We start from the raw sequence: 19233 nt of genomic DNA on the forward strand, positions 1-19233 counted from the left end.
TGCAGTCCCATGGCCCTGACCAAAAGGGATTAATCCAGATCCAGGCTACTTCTCCAAAGGGATCATTTTCTGGATGAATTTTGCCACTTCCCATGACTTTCCCCAGCTGAGCTGTGAGCTCTGTGGATGAGCTGCATCTTTCCACGTGCCCCGCGTTGTTGTGAGCCTCAGTGCTGGGGATCTGCAATGCTGTGCCGGACACCACAGAGTGCCTGTCAGTTGTTATTTCCCATTTCCAATGTTTCTGCTCCCAGATTAATTCACTGACCTGTTTGGTGGGGGCAGAACCACAGTGAGGGAGATGGGGCACCGTGGCACAAGCCATTTAGAAAAGCCATTGAAGCTTCCCTGGGGTTTGTTTGAGTTTGTTCTCAGCGCTGCTTATTTCTAAGAAACAGACAAAAGAAATTGTTCCTCGTTGAAGTGCTTGTTGGTCAGCGTCTGCTCCTGGAGCGCGTGCGTGTGCTGCCTCTCGCTGCTCTCAAAGGCTGTTGAATAACCCTGCTCTTGTTCGCCTCCTTGAAGAATCAGCTTCCCTAGTGCTGGTCCCGGCTCCGTGCATGAAGGTCTGTTTGCAGCTCGGCATAAGAACATGCCTCCTAACGTCAGGCAGAGCGGTTGAATTTCGTGAGTGGTTTTCTGCCACTTATTTCCTTGTTGCCATAATAACTTGGCTGGATCACATCTGGAATAGCTTGACAATCCTTTCTGAAGGGGATGTTTGTCTCTGCAGCACTGAACCACCCCCCATACACTGGGAATCGAGCACAGTTGGTTTTCAGGCAGTTCACCCTCCTGGTTTGGGCAGAGCTGCTTCAAAGGCAGGTGGAATGAGCAAAAAGATGTCTGTCCCTTTTGGCAGGGATTTTCTGTTGGTCTCCTAAATAACTGAATGGCACATTAATAGGAACAGGCGTATTGCTGAGTATAACAATTGAGACATCTCCGGTACACTGAAGACCATTGTGATGTTTCCTGTTTCTGCTGCTTGCTGCACTGTGCGAAAGCAAATCAGTATAATCTGCTTTACAATGCTCTGTCTTCCTGCTTTAGAAGCCGAGCATGGCTGATGAGCACCACACCAGCCAATGTTTCCAGTGTGACAGGGCTGGCTTCCTCACTAGATACTGTGGGAATTTCCACACGAAGGTCACCGCCTCGCTGGGATCCTGGCCCCCTGGGTGGGTGCGCTTGGCTTTGGGACAGAGAAGAGTGCTCCTGTTTTGCAGCCGGAATGAGGACCCCCAGGCTGTGAGCCCCATCCCCAGCTGGGATCCTGCTAACAAGGACTTTTCATGTGCTGCTTTGCTGTCCCTGACATCCCAACCCGCCATGTCTTACAGCAAACAGCTCCAAGATAGTCAAAGGCCAAGAGTGTGATTTATGGGTCTTCTGCCCAGCCGTGGCTTCTCCCTGCTGCCCCAGGGATGCTGGGAAGCACCCAGGGCTTGGACCCTGCTACACCTCCCCACGGACATGTGCCACAGAGGGTGACAATCTTGTCACCTCTTGGCAGCCAGGTTTGGATGCGCACAACAGCCTTCCTCTCTCCCCACACATCCAGGGCCCCACAGCACCCTGCCTTGTGAGCTCCTGCCCTGTGAGCTCCTCTTTGGGTGCTGGATGCAGTTCCGTCCTCACTGAGCAGATGTGAGGGACTGGGGAGCACAGTACCTGCCCTCGCCGTGGGCATTACCAGTCCCCTGGGCCATGCAACGAGGCTGTGGAAAGGAGTAGAACCATCTTCCCTCTTTCCCCATCTTTTTGACCCAATGACTGGCATGCACCACCGAAATCCTGCAAGCAGCAGGTGTTTTCCTTGGGTTGCACAGGGACGTGGGCAGAGCCTGGGCGGCACTGGAAGCCTGCCCTGCACCTCAGTTAGCCAGAGAGGGGGATGTGTCCCCACAAAACTTGCACTCTCCTCTTGTCTGTGCTGAGGGCACACAGCAGCCCAGCCCTGGGGCAGGCATGGTTCAAGTTACTCTGAAAGACAAGCCAGTCCCTGTCACAAGACATCAGGAAGAAACTGAAATATCTTCAAGTGAGTTTTTTTTTCTCCTGCTTATTTCCTTTTAGCATTTCACTGAATTTGGCTGAGAGTATGCACTGTTCAGCTGTCAAAAAAGGTGTGAATGTAGGGCCGTGTGGGGAACAGAGCCCCACATTAGTCCAGGCGGCTGGCTGCCGCCTCTCCGGCATGAGGTTGTGCCTCTCCTCTTGTCTTTCATGGCCTCTGTGATCTGCGGTGCAGGAGATGAGCAGAGCATGTTGCACGGCTCTGGGGCACAGCAGGCTTCAGTACTCCAGCCTGACCCTCCAGAGACTGGAAAAAGCTCCAGTGTAAGAAATCCTGGCACACTGTTTGTGCTGAAATCTCCGCTCAGGTCTGCCCTTCCTGGCTCTGCCATTGCTCTCCTGCCTCCCCTTGCGCCTTGCTGGGGGTTGGCACTGGCTCCAGCCCAGCTGCTGGACTGGGCAGCCAATCTCTTACCTCCCATTTGTTTTCTCCCTAAAGGCAATTACTGGTAGAAAATGGGATTTAAGCATTTCCTTAGCCTAGGCTGGCTCCTTGTTTTCTGTGTCCCATAGGCACTGGGCTGCTTGGCCATGTGTAGCTGTGAGCCTCAGAGGGACAGGGGACAGGAGCTGCTGGTGGTGGACATTGCTAATGCCAAAATTCATAGCTCAATGAATAGGAATTTGGAAGGGAACTTAATTTTGATGGTTTTGGGATTTGTCGGGATCACTTGGTATTGCAGAAGGAATAAACAGAGGCCCAAGAGAGGTGGGGTCATTCCCAGGGCCGTTACACTCCAACGTCACCTTTCTTTGCTGAGGGTGCATGTCTCTAGAGGGTGACTTGTATCTCACATCAGCCAGGAAAGACTGGTTAAAGCTCCTGAGGGAAAGTAGCTGTGACGTGTTGGTCTTCTGCAATCTGCTTTGCAAGGCAGCCTGGAGAGCTTTGGTCATGGTACAAGGAGGAGCCGAGAGCCTGGTTGAGAAGATGGGGTGATTTTTGTACTGTTGACCACTTGGGATGCAGAAGCAGCAGAAGGGCATGGTGGACTTGTGGTGTGCCAGCAGCAGGCTCGGATCCTGCCTCCAAGCCCTCCCTCGAGGGAAAAAGCACTGGCTGAGGGGCTCCCATCAGAGTCTTTGGCTTTGCGAGGAAAATGCTCCCTGATGGTCCTGCTGAGCTTTATGGAAGAAGGTGCCAGGATAGCTCAGGCATTGCCATGGAGAGCGGTGAATGGTTTTTCTGTGGTGCAGAGGTGAGACGCTGACTCTCAGCTAGGCCTTTTCAGCATGTGTGTTCAGGGTCCAGCATTGCTCCCCTTCTGGAAGTGAAGATTTGGAGGGGCAGTGCTGGAGCTCTTTGGCAGCCCTGGGGCCAGGCTGCTTCCCTGACCCTCGCATTGCCCAGGGTGGAGCAGAGTGAAGCTTATGAAAACAAACAAGGGCTCCTCATCTGAGAGGTCCACAGCGGTGGTGCTGGGCTCCAGCACCCTGGTGTGGCACAGCACCCTGGTGTCCCCATAGTGATGTTCCAGCCCATATCCTGCAATGTGCATTAAAAGTGAAGCTGGCAGCGGAGGCAGACCTGTGATCCCCCAAAGGGCAGCTGGAAGAGACATCCAGCAAATGGCTCCAGGCCATTGCACTTCTTGGATTTCACATTGCCCATGGAGTGACTCAAGAGGCATCCAAGTCCCTCAGCTCTTATCGTGACATTTGGGCTGCTGCCTGTGGCAGAAGAATTGCTTTTCTCGGGGGAACAGGGTGTCTCCACCACTGTACAGAGCCTGTTCCCATTGTTAGCGCAGCTCAGGCTGTTGAAATGAAGCAGAGCTTGTGCTGACACTGCTTTGAATAGGATCCACAGCCATGCCCAGACTGCGGATCTGATCTCATGACAGAGATAATGTTATTAAAAAGGTTACGAAAGCTGCAGCCCAGCAGTGCTGTGTGCTACCAAGGGCAAAGCTGGTGCAGGGCACACTGGTGTGACGGAGTGAGCCAGCTCCAGGAGATGGGATGTCCTGCTTCAGAGTTGAGGTGACCCTGTCCTGTGGCAGCTTCATGTCCCTGTGAGGCTGATGTGTGCCAGGAGCTGGCTTCCCTTGGGGCTGGGGACACTTCTCTCTCACCAGCAGGGATCAAAGACAGGGCAGATCTTCAGGAATGCCTTTTTGTTGGGTACATGGAAGGCTAAGCCTGCAGGAACCAGCCTGGTGGAGCAGCTGGAGCGTAACACATCCCCTGGGATAGCTGGCAGCAAGATGAGGAGCTGTACTGGACTGCTCCATGATTTAGCAGGATGTGGATCGCAACATTGGTCATTGCATTGCCTCTAGCACCATCTCCTTTCCTGAAGCTGTGGAAGTGCAAGTCCCTTGGCCAGGTCTCCTGAGTGGTGCCATGCTGGCAGGAGCTTGGGGAGTTTGCCCTCAGGCCGATGGAGCAGGATGAGCTCTCCTCCCTACCCCATGTCAGCTGCTTCCCATTGCCCTGGGACTCAGCTCCATCTTCTTGGAGAGACACCGACCCCAACCACTGACATTGATGGAGGCTGGGACAGACAGCACTAGATAGAGCTGCCACCAGCCTTGCCAAGGGCTTCGGGCAAGAAGCTGGGAATGAGCAAGGACATAGGAACAGGAGCTGCTCTGGTTAGTCCTCCTGGGAGCAGAGCGTCCAGAGAGGTAAGATGGAAGAGGCCTGACCCCGCTGCCCAGGATGGCTGCGTGGGCACTGCAGGGCCTCCACAGACCCCGGGAAGGAATTGGGCTGCACGTGTGATGGCAGGTTGGGCAGAAGATCCTGCACGTGGCCTCTGAATGAAACAAACCTTTTTCCAAAGGGACAAACCCAAAGGGGAATCCATGACAGCGCAGTGAGTCCATGCAAGATATCATGCAATGCAGCCTGCCCAGCGCATGGCCCCTGCAGATGCAGCATACATCACTCCCAGATCACAGCCTGGTACTGTAGGATGACAACAATAAATATTCATTAAATGCTGTCTCTTAGCCAATTCCTCTGCCAGTGGCTCCGCTTGCAGAAATGCAGTTGTAGCTTAATTTTGATCCTGTTTTTTCTTCTTTATAGGTTCAGAAGATCGGAAATTCTGCATCCTTTACCTTGCAGAGGTGAGTGTTGCTGTTTTCCAAATTAACTTTCTAGTGGGAGCTGAACACATGCTAACAACTGATACTTTCTGCTGGGGCAAGGAGCACTGAATGGGCTGATTTTAACTTCCTTTTTAATTAATTTGTCAGAGGTCTGGAAAGGAAATGTAATGGCTGTAGCCAGAATATATTAGTAAGAGGCTGCTAAAAGGAATCTGTGAATGGGGAGGCTGGGCAGCACTGAGACAGGTTTGCTTTTCCCCTTCCCCCTGTACACAGTAGCTGGATCTTCCTCGCAGCATCTCACTTTCATTTTATCCTGGGATTCTTTTGCTTGTGGGCCGATTTCCTTGCCAACTGTTTTGTCTTTATTTTTAGGCATCTTGCTTTTCTTGTCTGCAAGCACCCAGGTTTGAAGCCCTCAAATAAAATAAGGAAGCTCAATCTAAAAGACATATAATCATAGCTCTAAAAACATGTGTGGTGGGTACATGGCTAAATGCTCTAAACAGATTTGGAATCACTCAGACATTGGCACAGTTACGTTTGTGTCATGAAGCAGCCAAGGAGACTGCAAAATTGGTTCACAGTGACTGGACCTACCTAATCATTGAAGGCTGCGGCTTTTTTCCTTTTCAAGTGACTTTACTGTGTTCCCGGTTTCAAGGCCTTGTATTTTCAGAGGTGGAAATCTGGATCTGGGAAAGATCCCCAGGGCACAGAGGAGAAAGGCAAACATTGCTCAGCAGCACCGCGGAATAATAAGCTATTGTGAAAGTTGGATGAAAATGTTCAGAATGAAAGTTGTTCACCTTGAGTGGCTGGGATTTGGGCCAAAGCATGACTTGCTGCATAACCATTGGCTGACAAGTTCTCTCGCACATTTCCTTCTTGTTCCTTCCTTGTCTCCTCTATTTCTTCCTGGGGCGGTTGGGCAGGAGGTGCCTCCTCAGGAGTTTGCTCAGTGCGTGTCCCAGTGTAACGTCAGACTTGCGTGATGTCTCCCTACCCAAGCAATCCTATGCCGTGACTCAGAAAGGCTGCGATGGGTGTTCGTCAGTGACATCCTGACAGTGGGATGAGGCACTCCTGCATTTTCTCATGCATTTGGAAAAATGCATTCAAAGCCTGACATTTAATTTAGAAGCTTTGGGCCCCTAAGTAGAAGTGACTGAAAGAGAGCTGGCTGCATTTCATGAGGTCTTGAGAGGTGAAGACTCGTCTTTGTCAAGATGTAATAAGTGCTTAGCTTTCTTCTGAGGGGTTTAAATGGCTCTAACAGCTCTGGTGATTAAGATCTGTGACATCCATTGCAGTTGGAGTACAGTAGTTTGATAGAAAATGTGAAATATTTGCTTTCCTACATGCATGCTCCCCCACAGAGGATAGTAGGTCTGGACCTGCCACTATTACGGGATTCTGAAAACCCCTTCTTGTTCCTCCTGTCTGCCTAGGGTATTTTAGAGCAGGTTGTAAGTGGAGTGGGAGCTTCCCAACCCAAGCCCACAGCTTTCAGGTGACATCAGGGCAGCCCCTGGCTCAAAGACAGCACCCTGCTGAGCAGGACATCCCCCGTGCCACCCCTTCCCTCCCAGGCCCCACAGGGTTGCTTTGAGGCTGGTGGTGTGCACTGAGGGAGATCAGGCTGATGTGAGATCCTGCCTGCGGGTAGGTGGGGAGGTGATTCTCCAGCTGCGTGGTTTGGCTGGGTCTTTGCTGCAAGGAAGGGAGAAGGCAGCTTTTTTGTGTGCACTGTGAGTACATAGCACAGATGGAAACAGCTGGCTTCAAGTTTAAGGGGACAGTGCACTTCCAACTGTCTCATCAGACTCTGGCTCTCCAGCAATGGGCAATTTTGGTTCAAAAGGGGAAGCTGGGGCACAGAGAGGAGGACATGCCTGTGAGTCAGCAGCAAGCCAGGGCAGGATGGTGCCCTCCCGACTTCCCCATGGCTGCTCTTCTGGGAAACAGTGACCTGCAAGTCACAACCCTGAGAGCCACATGGAATGGGTGATCAGGCTGCAAGGACACGGGCTGGTGGTTAAAGCATGAGAGGAGAAACCTCTCACTTTTGCAGTGCGGCAGTTGTGTGGCTCAATGAACTGTCCTCAGTGGATGTAGACCACAGGCGAACAGAGACAAGCTCTTCTTAAATGATGGGATGCTGTTGTGGGAGCCAGCCTGGGAGTACTTAAGCGTCTTCTTCCTGCAGGGAAGCTAAGAAGAGAGTCACTTTCAGGTCATGTGTCTTTTCTTCTTTGCATTCACTTTTCAGGTACAAAGCTTTAGTTACAGGGTTGTGGGGGTGTCACTGGGAGGTTTTAAGTCTTGGCAGCCCATGGGAGGGAGGGGACGGTCCTCCTCAAAGGCATTCCTGCAGGCTGGCTGCACACAGAAGCATTGTCGGGGGCTTGGATGCCTCAGTGGGCTGGTGGGAGCATCAGTTTGTGGTGTTAAGGTTATTTTTGTAGTGGGGTGGATTCAAGGCATGGCTTGCAGTCAAATGAAAGCTGGGATTTGGGCCCAGTGAAGTGGCACTCTCGTGTTGCAGCAGGACGTGGGGCTGTGGGGAGGGTCTCTGAGCCAGCCCAGCATGGCTCTCCCCATTGCCTGATGGATGTGGTGTCCACTGGGTGCCATGCTGCCGGCTGTGTGACCTCCTTTTGGTCTGGTGCGAGGCACGGCCTCCGTCCCGACTGTGGGAACAAGACAGTTTCCCTCTGCAAGCATGGCTTCTCGCAGAGAGAGGCTGGCTCTGCTTTGAGGCTGCACTCAGGCTGCCAGGAGTCAGGGTGGAGGGAGGCTCGGGAGGGCATCCCTGGCAGGGTGCTAGTGCTGGCACACTCCTGGCACCCTTGGGGTCCCAGCAATGTGGTGCAGCAGTGCCCTGTGGCTGGGTCCTGCTGGCAGATGCACTGTCTGATGGGCAGCTGTCCTGCTGCCCACCCTGGCGACTGCTTGTGGCAGCGAGAAAGCTTTGTATAAGGATGCATAAGGGAAGGATGCTTGTGTGGACATGGCTTTTTTGTCCCATGTCACCCTGAGTGGTCTCTCCCCTTCCTGATCTGCTCCTGTCCTGCTCTTTGCAGCAAGTGCTCCATCCCTGAGCTTGCCAGCAGCGCTTTACCCTGCTGGGAGCCTTTTGCTGGCTCAGCTCTGATGGCTGGTCCTCTCCGGGGTAGAGGTGATGGGTCTGGGGGATTTGGTGGTCATCATTATCTGACCTCTTCTGTTGCCGTGATCTGGGCAGATACATCCGTTGCGCTGCCATGACGGGGCCTGGGAGGTTGGTGGAAGCTCTCATATTGCTGTTTCTTACCCGCAAATCATCTGCAATGAGCAGTAATGTATTTAGTGCTGCTGAGACGAAAAGGAGGCCACAGGGCCGGGCTGACTTTGCATTTGCCACAGGAATAGCTCTTTGCCGAGGCCTCGAGCTGCCGTCTCCTGCTCCTTCTCATCTGGAAGGTTTGTGAGTTATGTTCTGACCCATAAGGTCACATTTTTGCATTCGGGTCTGGTGTGATCCAAAATAAAAGTATGTTTCAATGTCTGTGAGTTGCTTAATTTATTTTAAACAAGAAAGAAAATTCCAACCTTCAGGGAAACTGGAGTGTCATCAAAAAGCTACTGCTAGTTATCCTGTCTAACCATGTGTAAATAAATCACTCCACAGAGTTTAAGTCCTGTGCATTCTGGCTATTTACAGTCAGATAGCAAATGGTAATCTTTATAGGCTGGTGTAGATTACAGCAGAAGCGGTGTTTATTTTACAGGCTCTTCAGCGTGTGAATTGCAGTGCTTGGAGGTCCTGAGTGCAGGTGGCCCCCATCCTGGTGGGGCATGTGGCCTCCTGGAAGGGAAGGGCTAAATATAGGTTGGTGTTGGAAAGAATGCAGAAATAGAGGAAGGTTCACCACTGAGCTGTCCATTCTTGGTGTTTTTGTTTCTCGTGGTGATCATGGGATAGCTGAGATAGTCCCAGCTCATAAGCGAGCCAGGATTTTGGAAGTGAATACTGTGTATACCTGGAAGCTTGTCTAATTTTTCTATTTGCGAACTGCTATGTGAAAAAGTACTACCAACGCATACAAACCTGGTCTGGCATATGTTTCTTTTCAGTATTTTAAATCCAAATGGAACAGTTTAAAGTCAGTTGAACAGACCCTGCCTGCGAAAGCTTTGGGCTGATTCACTGTGGACCCATGTTTCTGCACCCTAGAGAATTTGGAGTGTGGGAGTTTGGCCCAGTTTTCCCCCTCCCCGCATGCCATTGCCTGCAGGGCACATATACCTTCTGTGATGACATGTGTAAAACCTGTCAGAAGAAAACATTTACTGCTTGGTGGGAATCAGTAGCGTCACAGGGAGCCAGTCCAGAGACGTGAATGTGGTCCAGGGCTGTATTCACACCCTTCCCTGCTCCGGAAATGTCCTACTGTTAGGAAACTGCAGATCAGTGTTTTATTGCATTGTTAGAAGTTTTTGATTCAAACCCAACATTTTCAGACTAAATTGACTTAAAATCAAATAGCTTGGTACATTTTTCATTTGAAAAGCACTAGCAAAATTGATCTTTTTCTCTGGAAGTTTTCATCTGCAGACACAGGAGTTTCTCTTGGGAAACTGCTCCAACAGAAAATCTTTCTAGTAGCAACTTGTTGACCTGCGGCAATAAGCACGCTTATAGACCTGAGCAAATTAATGCTGTGAATCTATGCTTGATCTTGTTTTGCCTTGGAGATGCGCATCCTAACTCTGCATGGGAGATCCTCTAGACAAGTGTCAGATTAGTGACACTGTCCCCCCTCTTGCCCGCCCCACCCCGTGCCCTAGCTCTATATGGACACATCCTTGCACCCATAGGGGCCCCTCTGGGCCCCGTTCCTGTTTGCATCCTTGAGTTGTGTCCGAGCTGCTAGCAAGGGTATGCTTTGAACACGTGCTCTTTAAACTGGACCACAACTGTAGTGAGGGGCAATATTGTAGCTTGTGTCATGTACTTAACTCCGTACTCTTCACTGGAGATGTCCCAGCTTGCTCCATAGGAGAGTTAATTACCCAAAGTGTTCTCTGTTCCTGCCAGGAGTGAGCATTGCTAATTTAATGCTCTTAGGGATGTGGCATTACCCATTTCTGTCCTGCAAGGAAAGAGCAGGGAGAACCAAGGTTCCTGTCTCCATACAGCAAATCTGAATGCTGGAAAAGCAATTTACTGATGGTACAGAGGACCTTAAGGCTCAGGGACAGGCTGTGACATGGCAGATATTATACACCTGGATAATTTTTAAGTCAGCTGTTCTGGACATGTTATCAGAAGAGTTTGCAAGGAGCTTTTTTGGGCACTGTCCTGGCAGATCTAGAGGGCACTTAGGCAGATGGTTTGGTGATAAGGAAAAGGGCAAAAGGGCTGGCCAGGGGTGACATCAAACCTACGCAACCAAGTGAACAGCTAAGGTGAATTTGTTTAGTAAAGAACTTAAAAAGTAATTATTAATGAAAGAGAGATAAAGAGTACAGATGGAGCACAACTAGAGCAGACGTCCTCACAGGCACTTGGCTTGATATGACACAACACTTGGCCTGAAAACCTGGAAAGACAGGAAATAGCTGTGGTGCTTAATAAACAGTTAAAAACTCTGGTCTGAAACCTCAACATCATCTTCTGTGAGCATTGCTCTGCCAGGGAGGCCTTGGAAGCCTGGCTCTTGCTTAATTGCAGACAGTCATTATTGACATGAAAAACCAGCAAATCATGCCTGATAAAGTGTGCATATGACTTGAAATTTGGGGAAGTAGGAGATGATAAGGAGGATGGTTCAGTGATAAAGCAGTGGGAGTTAGTTGTTAAGGTGGGGAAAGCTGATGATGTGTTTTCATGTGATTGTGGGGAAAAGAGAATTGTACACACAGGTCTGTGAGGGTCAGAAATTACTGAGAAAGGCTCGTTGGGGGAAGGATAATCAGCAGCCATGAGCTCCTGCAGCAGAAAGATGGCATCAGTAATGATAAAAGTTTGGGATTCAGTCAACTTTCCCATTCCTCTGTTCTCTGACCCCAAAGTGATAGGGAGAAGACTTGCATTTTGGATTGAATTTGTTTCCAACTGAAATGGGATGGTTTTGGCAGGGGGCCAAAGCAAAGGAAGTTGTTCCCCTTTTCCTTTTTCCCAGCATTAAGGAGGATCTGGTGCCCTGGGTTGGGCTCTGCTGTTGTGGTTTCTCCCCCATCCTGGTTACTCTGCTCCTTGGCAGGGCTTGAGGAGTCTGCAAGGTGTCTTGATCCCTCCTTTTCAAATGCTCCATCTATATGTTTGGTGCTTAAATACAAGAAAATACCCACAAAACGCAGTGACAAAAAGACCAGTCTAGAGACATGAGCTCAGAAAACCTCAAGGCTGTGTATGAGACTTGGGGCCAAGAGCTGTGCCCAGCTCTGACACCAAAGCAGCACTGGCCAAAGGGTATGGTCTATGAGCCCCCAACACAACTCACCGCAGGAGGGGTTTAACCACAGACGCTTTACAAAAAAGAGCACTGATTTAGGAGTCCCTCAGCCTCGCTGGAACCCAAAATCCTGAATTTTGTGCCGTGATGATCACCCAGCAGATGCCAGAGCACTGCAGGGTGGAAGTATAGCTGGAGCTTAAATTCCTGGTAAGAGAAAATCCAGTGTCAGCTAGCATCGAGTGCTGTGTGCAGGATGGGAGAAGGTAGAAGGGATGAGCATTTGTCTGTGAAGTGGACTATGTGCTCTGTTGAAACTGTATCTCAATTACCTCTAATTTGTAATAAGAAAAGAGATGATGTTTGTCAGATTTGTGGGCTGTTATTTGTCAGAGGGCTTGTTGTACTGCACTAAGGTGAAAGATCCTCTGGGCTGTGGTGGAGTGGGCACTGCAGATAAGGCTAGAAGTGTTGGGATTGGTCATACCTAAGGACTTCAAGTAGACAAAAGTAGATGTGCTCCTTGCTGCCTGCTCTTGCCAGTTTTACTACATGAATTTGAAGCACACTGAGAGAACATGAAGTGTATTCCTCTGCCTTCCTCTTCCCGTTCCCAGTCCTATTCAGCGTAAGGGAGGACTCCTTCTCTTCCAGCCACTCTGATGGTGGTGCTCAGGAGATGTTACCAGATGAAAAAATCCTTTCCTGCTCTCTGACATTTCCTTTGCTTCCTCCATGTCTCGCAAGCAGTGGCTTATTTCTGGGATGCTGGAGAGGTTCACCAAGCGGAGCTGTATCCTGCACTGCAGCGCACAGGCACGCATTGCCTTGAGTCACCCAGCTCATGTGAAAGCTGGATGCTCTGTCTGCACACGCTGAATCCCTCTGCTATGTCATGCCTACAGCAACAGCTTAACTCTTTCCTGAATAGAGGATTCCATTTTCCTCCATCCAAAGGATGGCAGGTGCCAGCCACTGGATTTCTTTGTGTGAAGCCGAGAAGTCCAAGCTCCAGCCTGAACCACAGGTGCAGTGAGATAACGTTAGACTGAGACTGCCAACATTTTGAAAAGTGCTTCTGAAGGATGTTGTGATGTGAACCATGTGCAGACTACCCCAAATGCTGAGACATTCCTGAAATGCAGCCCTACCCAGCATCCCTATGACATGCCCCAAATTTTAGCTGCAACTGAAACGTTCATCTGGTTCAATCCAGTGGTCTCCTGGTGCATACCTGGAGCCAGAGCACCCAAAGCGATTGCTCTGGAGCTGGTGGCCAGGCTGCTCCTCTGTGCAGACCGACCCCTGGGCTCCGTCTCCTCTGCCAGCATGCATTTACCCAGGTTAGATGATGTGGAATGACACCAGTAGCAGAAGCCCTGGGTTGGCATAACCCATAGCCTGGGGACAGGGCAGCTCCTGGACAGTGACAGCTCCCAGTTCAGGTCTCTTCAGGCAGAGCAGGGAGTGCTTGTGTCCCAGTTGGAGAAACAGATAAACAGAGGCACTCTGCTTCCCTGGTTTTGTGAATCTTTACACAGTTCAACCCAAATCTGAGTGTTGAGATGACCACAAAATGTGCTTTTTGGAGCAGGAGTTCTTAATTTTTTTCCCCAGCTTTAATTCTGTGGTCACATTTCCCAGATGTTGGCAAAAAAGAAGAGCTGGTATGATGTGGTTACAGTACTGGAGAGATTTTGAAAAGGCCCAGGCAACAGTGGGTGATTTTGGAGGGAAACTGCTGTTCCTTGGGGCTGGCTGCACAGGCTGGAACTTGCTCCCTTTGAGGCTTTGCTGGGGGAAGAGGAATGGATAGCTCTGGGCTGTGTTTGCAGCAGGTAGGTAAGCTTAGTGTTACTATCACTGGGGCCCCTCAGCTCTGAGCCCTCTTGCCTGAGAGGAAAGGGCGTTTGCAGAATGGGAAGGCAGTGGACCTGCTCTCTGTTTGCCAGAGTGGTGTTTGCACTGGGAGCTCCATGCCTGGCTAGTCTCAGGGCTGGGGATTCCTGTGAAGGCTGTTATCTGATGAGCCACTTTAAGGACAACCTGCTGCCCTGCGAAAACAGACCAAGCCCTGTGTCCTTGCTGGCTGCTCGAAAGTGGGTGGAAAAGGTTCTTCAGGCTGGCTTTTCCTCCCGGAGGCGTAGCATCCTCCAGGCTGTGCCATGATGCAGTGCTCCTGTGGCATCGCTCCTCCATCTTCGCCCTCCTTAGCAGCAGCATTGAAATGCAACAGGGTCCGACCGGCCTGGGGTGAGCTGGAGCCACTGGTGGCTCTGCACCATGAAGTCCCACTTTGCTGTCTTGGTGCCTCTCCTCATCCATGGTGTCTGTAGGACAACAAAAACCCATTTCCTAAGAGCCAGCCCTTGGTGTCACAAGGAAGGATGGGCACGTCTATTGTTCACCTTCACCTATAGAGCCTCCCCGGCCTGAAAACAAGCCACACAGCAACAAACCAGACTTCTCTGCAGAGATTGCTGTTCCCTGCAACTGGCAGCTCCATGCACATCATCTGCTCAAGCACTTGTGAGAACCTGTTACCTTTTGGTCATCCCAGCTTTCAACAGGGCCCCTGCTGTTACTGCCAGTGTTTGTTTTCTGGGCACCACCAGTGTGCCCAGCAGTCCAAAAACTACAGGAAGAGACATGGTCCCCCACACCCCCCCAGTACAGCTTAGCACGGGAGCAAACTGAACTTTCTCATCGGACCTAGCTCTGTGGGTCATGAAATAACTAGCCAGCAGTTGCCCGTGTTTTGTGCACAGGATATTCCCAGGGCTTGCTGTTTCGCTGGTGAAAGGTTTGCTCTGCGATTTAAAAGCTATTGTAGTCTGGAGCCCGTTTCCGAGGTACTTCCCCTCTGGGATCTCTGGTGGGTTTGGCTCCGGACCAACGCTCTGAACGTTCGAGGCCAGGGGCTGGGCAGAGCTGAGCTGGGCTGCAAGCCCTGTCCCTGAACCACTTTGCCATAAACGCTGCAGAGGAGAGGAGCCTGGGGAAAGGAGCAGAAGTGCATCGCCCTCATCTGTGGGGGGAACATCTGCTTGAGGGTAGGGAGGCTCTACAAAGAGATCTGGACAGGCTGGATCAATGGGCTGAGGCCAATTGTATGAAGTTTAACAAGGCCAAGTGCCGGGTCCTGCACTTCGGTCACGGCAACCCCATGCAGCGCTACAAGCTTGGGGAAGAGTGGCTGGAAAGCTGCCCGGCAGAGAAAGACCTGGGGGTGCTGGTTAATAGCCGGCTGAATATGAGCCGGCAGTGTGCCCAGGTGGCCAAGAAGGCCAATCGCATCCTGGCCTGTATCAGGAACAGTGTGGCCAGCAGGAACAGGGAGGTGGTTGTCCCCCTGTACTTGGCACTGGTGAGGCCGCACCTCGAGTCCTGTGTTCAGTTTTGGGCCCCTCACTACAGGAAAGACATGGAGGTGCTGGAGCGTGTCCAGAGAAGGGCAACCAAGTTGGTGAGGGGCCTTGAGCACGTCTTATGAGGAGCAGCTGAGGGATCTGGGGTTGTTCAGTCTAGAAAAGAGGAGGCTGAGGGGAGACCTTATCGCTCTCTACAACTACCTGAAAGGGGGTTGTAGTGAGGTGGGTGTTGGTCTCTTCTGTCAGGTGGCTGGAGATAGGACAAGAGGAAATGGCCTCAAGTTGAGGCAAGGGAGATTTAGGTTAGATATTAGGAAAAATTTTTTTACTGAGAGGGTTGTCAAACATTGGAATGGGCTGCCCAGGGAAGTGGTTGATTCACCATCCCTGGAGGTATTCAAAAAGCGAGTGGACAAGGTACTCCAGGGCATGGTTTAGGGGGCATGGTTAATGGTTAGACTCGATGATCTTGAAGGTCTTTTCCAACCGAAATGATTCTATGATTCTATGATTCTAACATCTGCCGGACCTGACCACCCCCTGGGAGCATGTCTGCTAGCACAGCTGGGGGAGGCAGTGGTGAGATCAGAACAGCCCCCTGACTAGGCTGGTCACTGAGTTCAAGGCATTGGAGGTGTCAAGCTGAATCTGGCTCATTGTTATTATATCTTAGCTTTGCAGTGTCATGTAGAGCCACACTTGTGTACCAGATGCTGTTGTGCTGGGTCCCGTACAGAGGGGCATGGCTGCAGCATGGGGTATTGGCGTGTACGGTCTGGGGGCCCCTCCTGCAGTGTGGTGCCATTCTCTGGGCTGTCCTTGGCTGATCTATGGGCTACAGAACCAACAATCCCTCTTTGGTTGGTGTCTGCTGGGGTAACTAGGAGCTCTGCTTGGCCAGACCCCTCGCCTGTCATCTCCCCAAGCTCCTGGATGCAGCGGGGCTGGGTCTCAGCCTGGGAGAGCATCCACAGGGGTGAGCTTTTCCCATGGAGCAAAACGAACCTTTTCCTGCAGATAATGCCTGGCTGTAACAGGGCCCGTGTGGGGCTTGTGTTGGCTAGTCTGGGTCCTCCTCTACGATACATGCCCTGTGTTTTCCTCCTGCTCTTCCACAGGCAGCACTGGTGTGGGGTCTCGTGCTGGTGCAGGGTCCGGTGCTGCCCCAGAGCCGTGGGCTCCCAGAGGCTCCTGTGCCAGTCGGCTCACAACACCTGCAATAACATGTTTTTCAAAATGCTGGGGTGAAGGCAGTCAGAAAGCAATTGGCAGCCACTTCAGGCGTTCACTTTATCTGGTCGCAAATGCCCCCTTCACGCCATCTGCATCCTCCTTTCCCAGCACTGTGAGATTAAACCCTGTTTTCTCTTTGTAAATATTGGCAGGCAAAGCAGCAGCCTCCCTGAAGGAAAACAATAGCGGGGAGGCCGGTTCCCAGAGCGAGCCCTGAGCTAGGCAGCGTGCACAGGGCACAGTGCAGTCCCGGTGTTAGCCGACCTCCCTGCTCCAGTCTCCCCAGTGCGCAGGAGTGCTGAGCTGGGCAGCCCGGTCCCTCGGCAGGGGCTGAGCTCCAGGGACACGTGCCACCGGTGGAGCTTTATCCCATATAACTATCAGCCCTCCACATGTCTGCCCTCCATCTGGCAGGATGCCAAAGGACTTTGTAAGCAAGAGCCTGTGCTTTAGAGGCAGCTGGGGGGTGCTCAGGCCCTGAGGGTTGGGCTGCCTCTTTCCCCGGCACTATTGAACATTACTGGGGGGAGCAGGTTGATGAAAGAGGGAGAAACAGAACTCTTCCCTTGGAAAATATGTGTTGGAGAGGTTAAATATCACTATGAAGGAAAAGAGTGCTGAGATCTCACTGCTGTAGCACAGAAGTGATAGTAAAATATGTACAGATTTGATAAATGCAATTTTGGCTGTTCATGTCCCCCCTCAGCCTTGCCCACAATATCCAGGACACACATCAGGGCGGTTGAGTTTATCTATCTTCCAACTTTTGGACCAGAGGGCAATCTCCTCTCCTGGCTTTAATATTCCAAGGCAGCTGGGGCTGGGGAGTCTCTCCGGCTCACTGAGGCTGAGCGGGAGGGAGGGGGCACTTTGCTTTCAACAGCCAGCACGGGCTGAGCACCGCTTTATACTAAATTCAATCAAAGAGATGGAGATTGTAATTGAATCAGCAAGGGGCTGCAGAGCAGGGGTAGGTGAGCTGTGCATCCGTCATGAGCAAGGGGATATGAGACGTTCTTGGAATTGCTGTAAGCCTCACACCAGGGGAATTGCAGAAGCTTGGTAGGGATGGGAGTGTGCATTAGTTACCGCATCAGTGTGGGCACTGGACTCCTTGCAGCTGTGCTGATGTCTTTTAGGCTCTGCTGAGTCCTTGCTGTCATTCACTTCTGGCCCCAAGTGTGGGGCAGGGAAATGCCAGCCCAGATTTCCAGCCTGGCAGATTGGTACCCGTCTGCTTTTCTGAGAGTAGGAACGATTAGGTACCTTCCTAGGGACAAGTGGATATCACAGTGGTACAGCCTGGTGATCTGGTGACATGGGACTGGGAGAAACTGAGATATCTGGGATGGAGAAGAGCACTGTGATGCTCTGAGGAATGCTCAGAGCATCTCTGCAACTCAGAATCTGGGGGGCAGGGGGGAACCCCACCACCTTGTGTCCCTGAATCACAAACCTCTATTCCATTTTGATAGTGGTCAGTAAGCCTGAGCAGGCATTTTCAATATTTAAGCCTGTTTCTGCTGTAGGAATAGATGTGGTGATGTCCAGACATAAGAAAGATCAAATATAGTTGCCTTAGAGGGGCAAAGGACTGAACTAGACATCTTTTTTTCTAAAGGTGATGTGGGAAGTTGGTTTATTTACCGCTTTAGTAGGGATTTTGGATTAAACGTGAATGAATTGGCATCCAATGAAAACAGTGTTTTAAATGGTGTGACTAAAAAGCATTTCCCCTTTTGGTTGTGTTGTGTCTCTGGAGTCACAAAGCTGCAAGTTCCTTAGTTCTCTCTGACCTTTCTGGGAAAAACAGGCTACCGGAGACCTGCCCTGCTGGAAGGAAATCCTAGGGGGAAATGACAGGCCTTTTTCATGCCCTTTAGTGGAAGAGTCTTTTTTGTTTCTTTGCAGTTCTGTCCTAAAGTTCTGCTTTTTTTTTTCTTTTCATATCTGGCCACAGAAGGAGATGATCCAGCCATGGGCATTTCTGAACCCTTTTTAAAGCGAAACCTGCAAAATCCCAGTGGGCAGCAAATGTTACTAATGCTTAATTTTTAGCACAAGAGATGAGTGGTTTAAGGGCTGGGACACACTTGCTGAGAGAACTTGGTCAGAAGGTTTCTTAAATGAGTGGGATTTGGCCCAAAGAACACCTGTCCAAGAGGAACAGGTCCATATCAAAAAGGATGTGTGCAGGGAAGGGGATAGGGCACGAGGGGAGGTGGGCTCAGCTGGGATGAATTCCTATTGTTTCTCTTAATTCCCTCCTCACTACACATTGCTCACAGACAGTGCATGACCAGAGAGGAGGAGCATCATCCTCAAAACAACCCCCCATGTGTGTTTTAAGTAAGGAGCAGAACAGGAGAGGCAGGTCTGGAGCTTCTCCTGAGGTCTGCCTTCCTCCTAGCCCCACCCAGCCCAAAGGCGCTTGTTTTTCATCAGTTCATGCTACAGTGCCTCATTAATGTTTGCATACAGCAAAGAGCAATTTCCACCCTCTAAATTAGCTTAATAGACACGTTTCCACTGTGGTGGCACAGGGTGCAGAATTGCTGGTGCTCTGCCTGTGCCTTACCACTCTGCTCCCACTTACTAAAGTAGAGGTCTGCTGCTCTGCACCACAGCAGCCTTTCACCCTCTCTCTGGAGGAGATGTCACTGTGAAGCCCATCTATTTTGCTTTCTTGTGCCCAGCGCACAAGACACTGGTGTGAGCTCTCCCATTATACTTACATTCATCTGATACAGTGTGTTGGAAGCAAGTAGTTTGCAAACAAAGCCAGGGCCTGCGACACACAGCTAATGACCTTCTCTCTGCCTGTGTTTCCTTTACGTCAGAAGTCGGAGTGCTTATTAAGTTTGGAGGCTTACTCCCAGGAGCAGAAGAAGAGGATCTGCTGGTGTCTGGCTGAGAACATCACCAAGCAGCAACATCCGGCATCAGCTCCTACAGAGAACAAGGTAAGAGACCCACGCGGGAGCCTGAAAACCCCGCTCAGACCATTGCGAGGCTCTGCCTGTGGCGCGGGCTTTGCTCCAGTGACGC

At 51.0% G+C, this 19233-nt stretch overlaps 1 protein-coding gene across 6 annotated transcripts in view; it reads left to right on the forward strand.

Annotated features, from left to right (window-relative positions):
• RGS3 (regulator of G protein signaling 3) overlaps positions 1-19233 on the forward strand; it is a 92231-nt gene that overhangs the window by 46254 nt on the left and 26744 nt on the right. For all 6 annotated transcript variants that reach the window (XM_052815318.1, XM_052815319.1, XM_052815320.1 and 3 more), the window contains 2 exons: positions 5116-5156; positions 19026-19148. In XM_052815318.1, coding sequence (XP_052671278.1) covers positions 5116-5156; positions 19026-19148 — 164 coding nt within the window. The remainder of the gene's footprint in view (positions 1-5115; positions 5157-19025; positions 19149-19233) is intronic.

The sequence above is a fragment of the Harpia harpyja genome, chromosome 19 (genome assembly GCF_026419915.1).
Source record: "Harpia harpyja isolate bHarHar1 chromosome 19, bHarHar1 primary haplotype, whole genome shotgun sequence".
NCBI classification, from domain to species: domain Eukaryota; kingdom Metazoa; phylum Chordata; class Aves; order Accipitriformes; family Accipitridae; genus Harpia; species Harpia harpyja.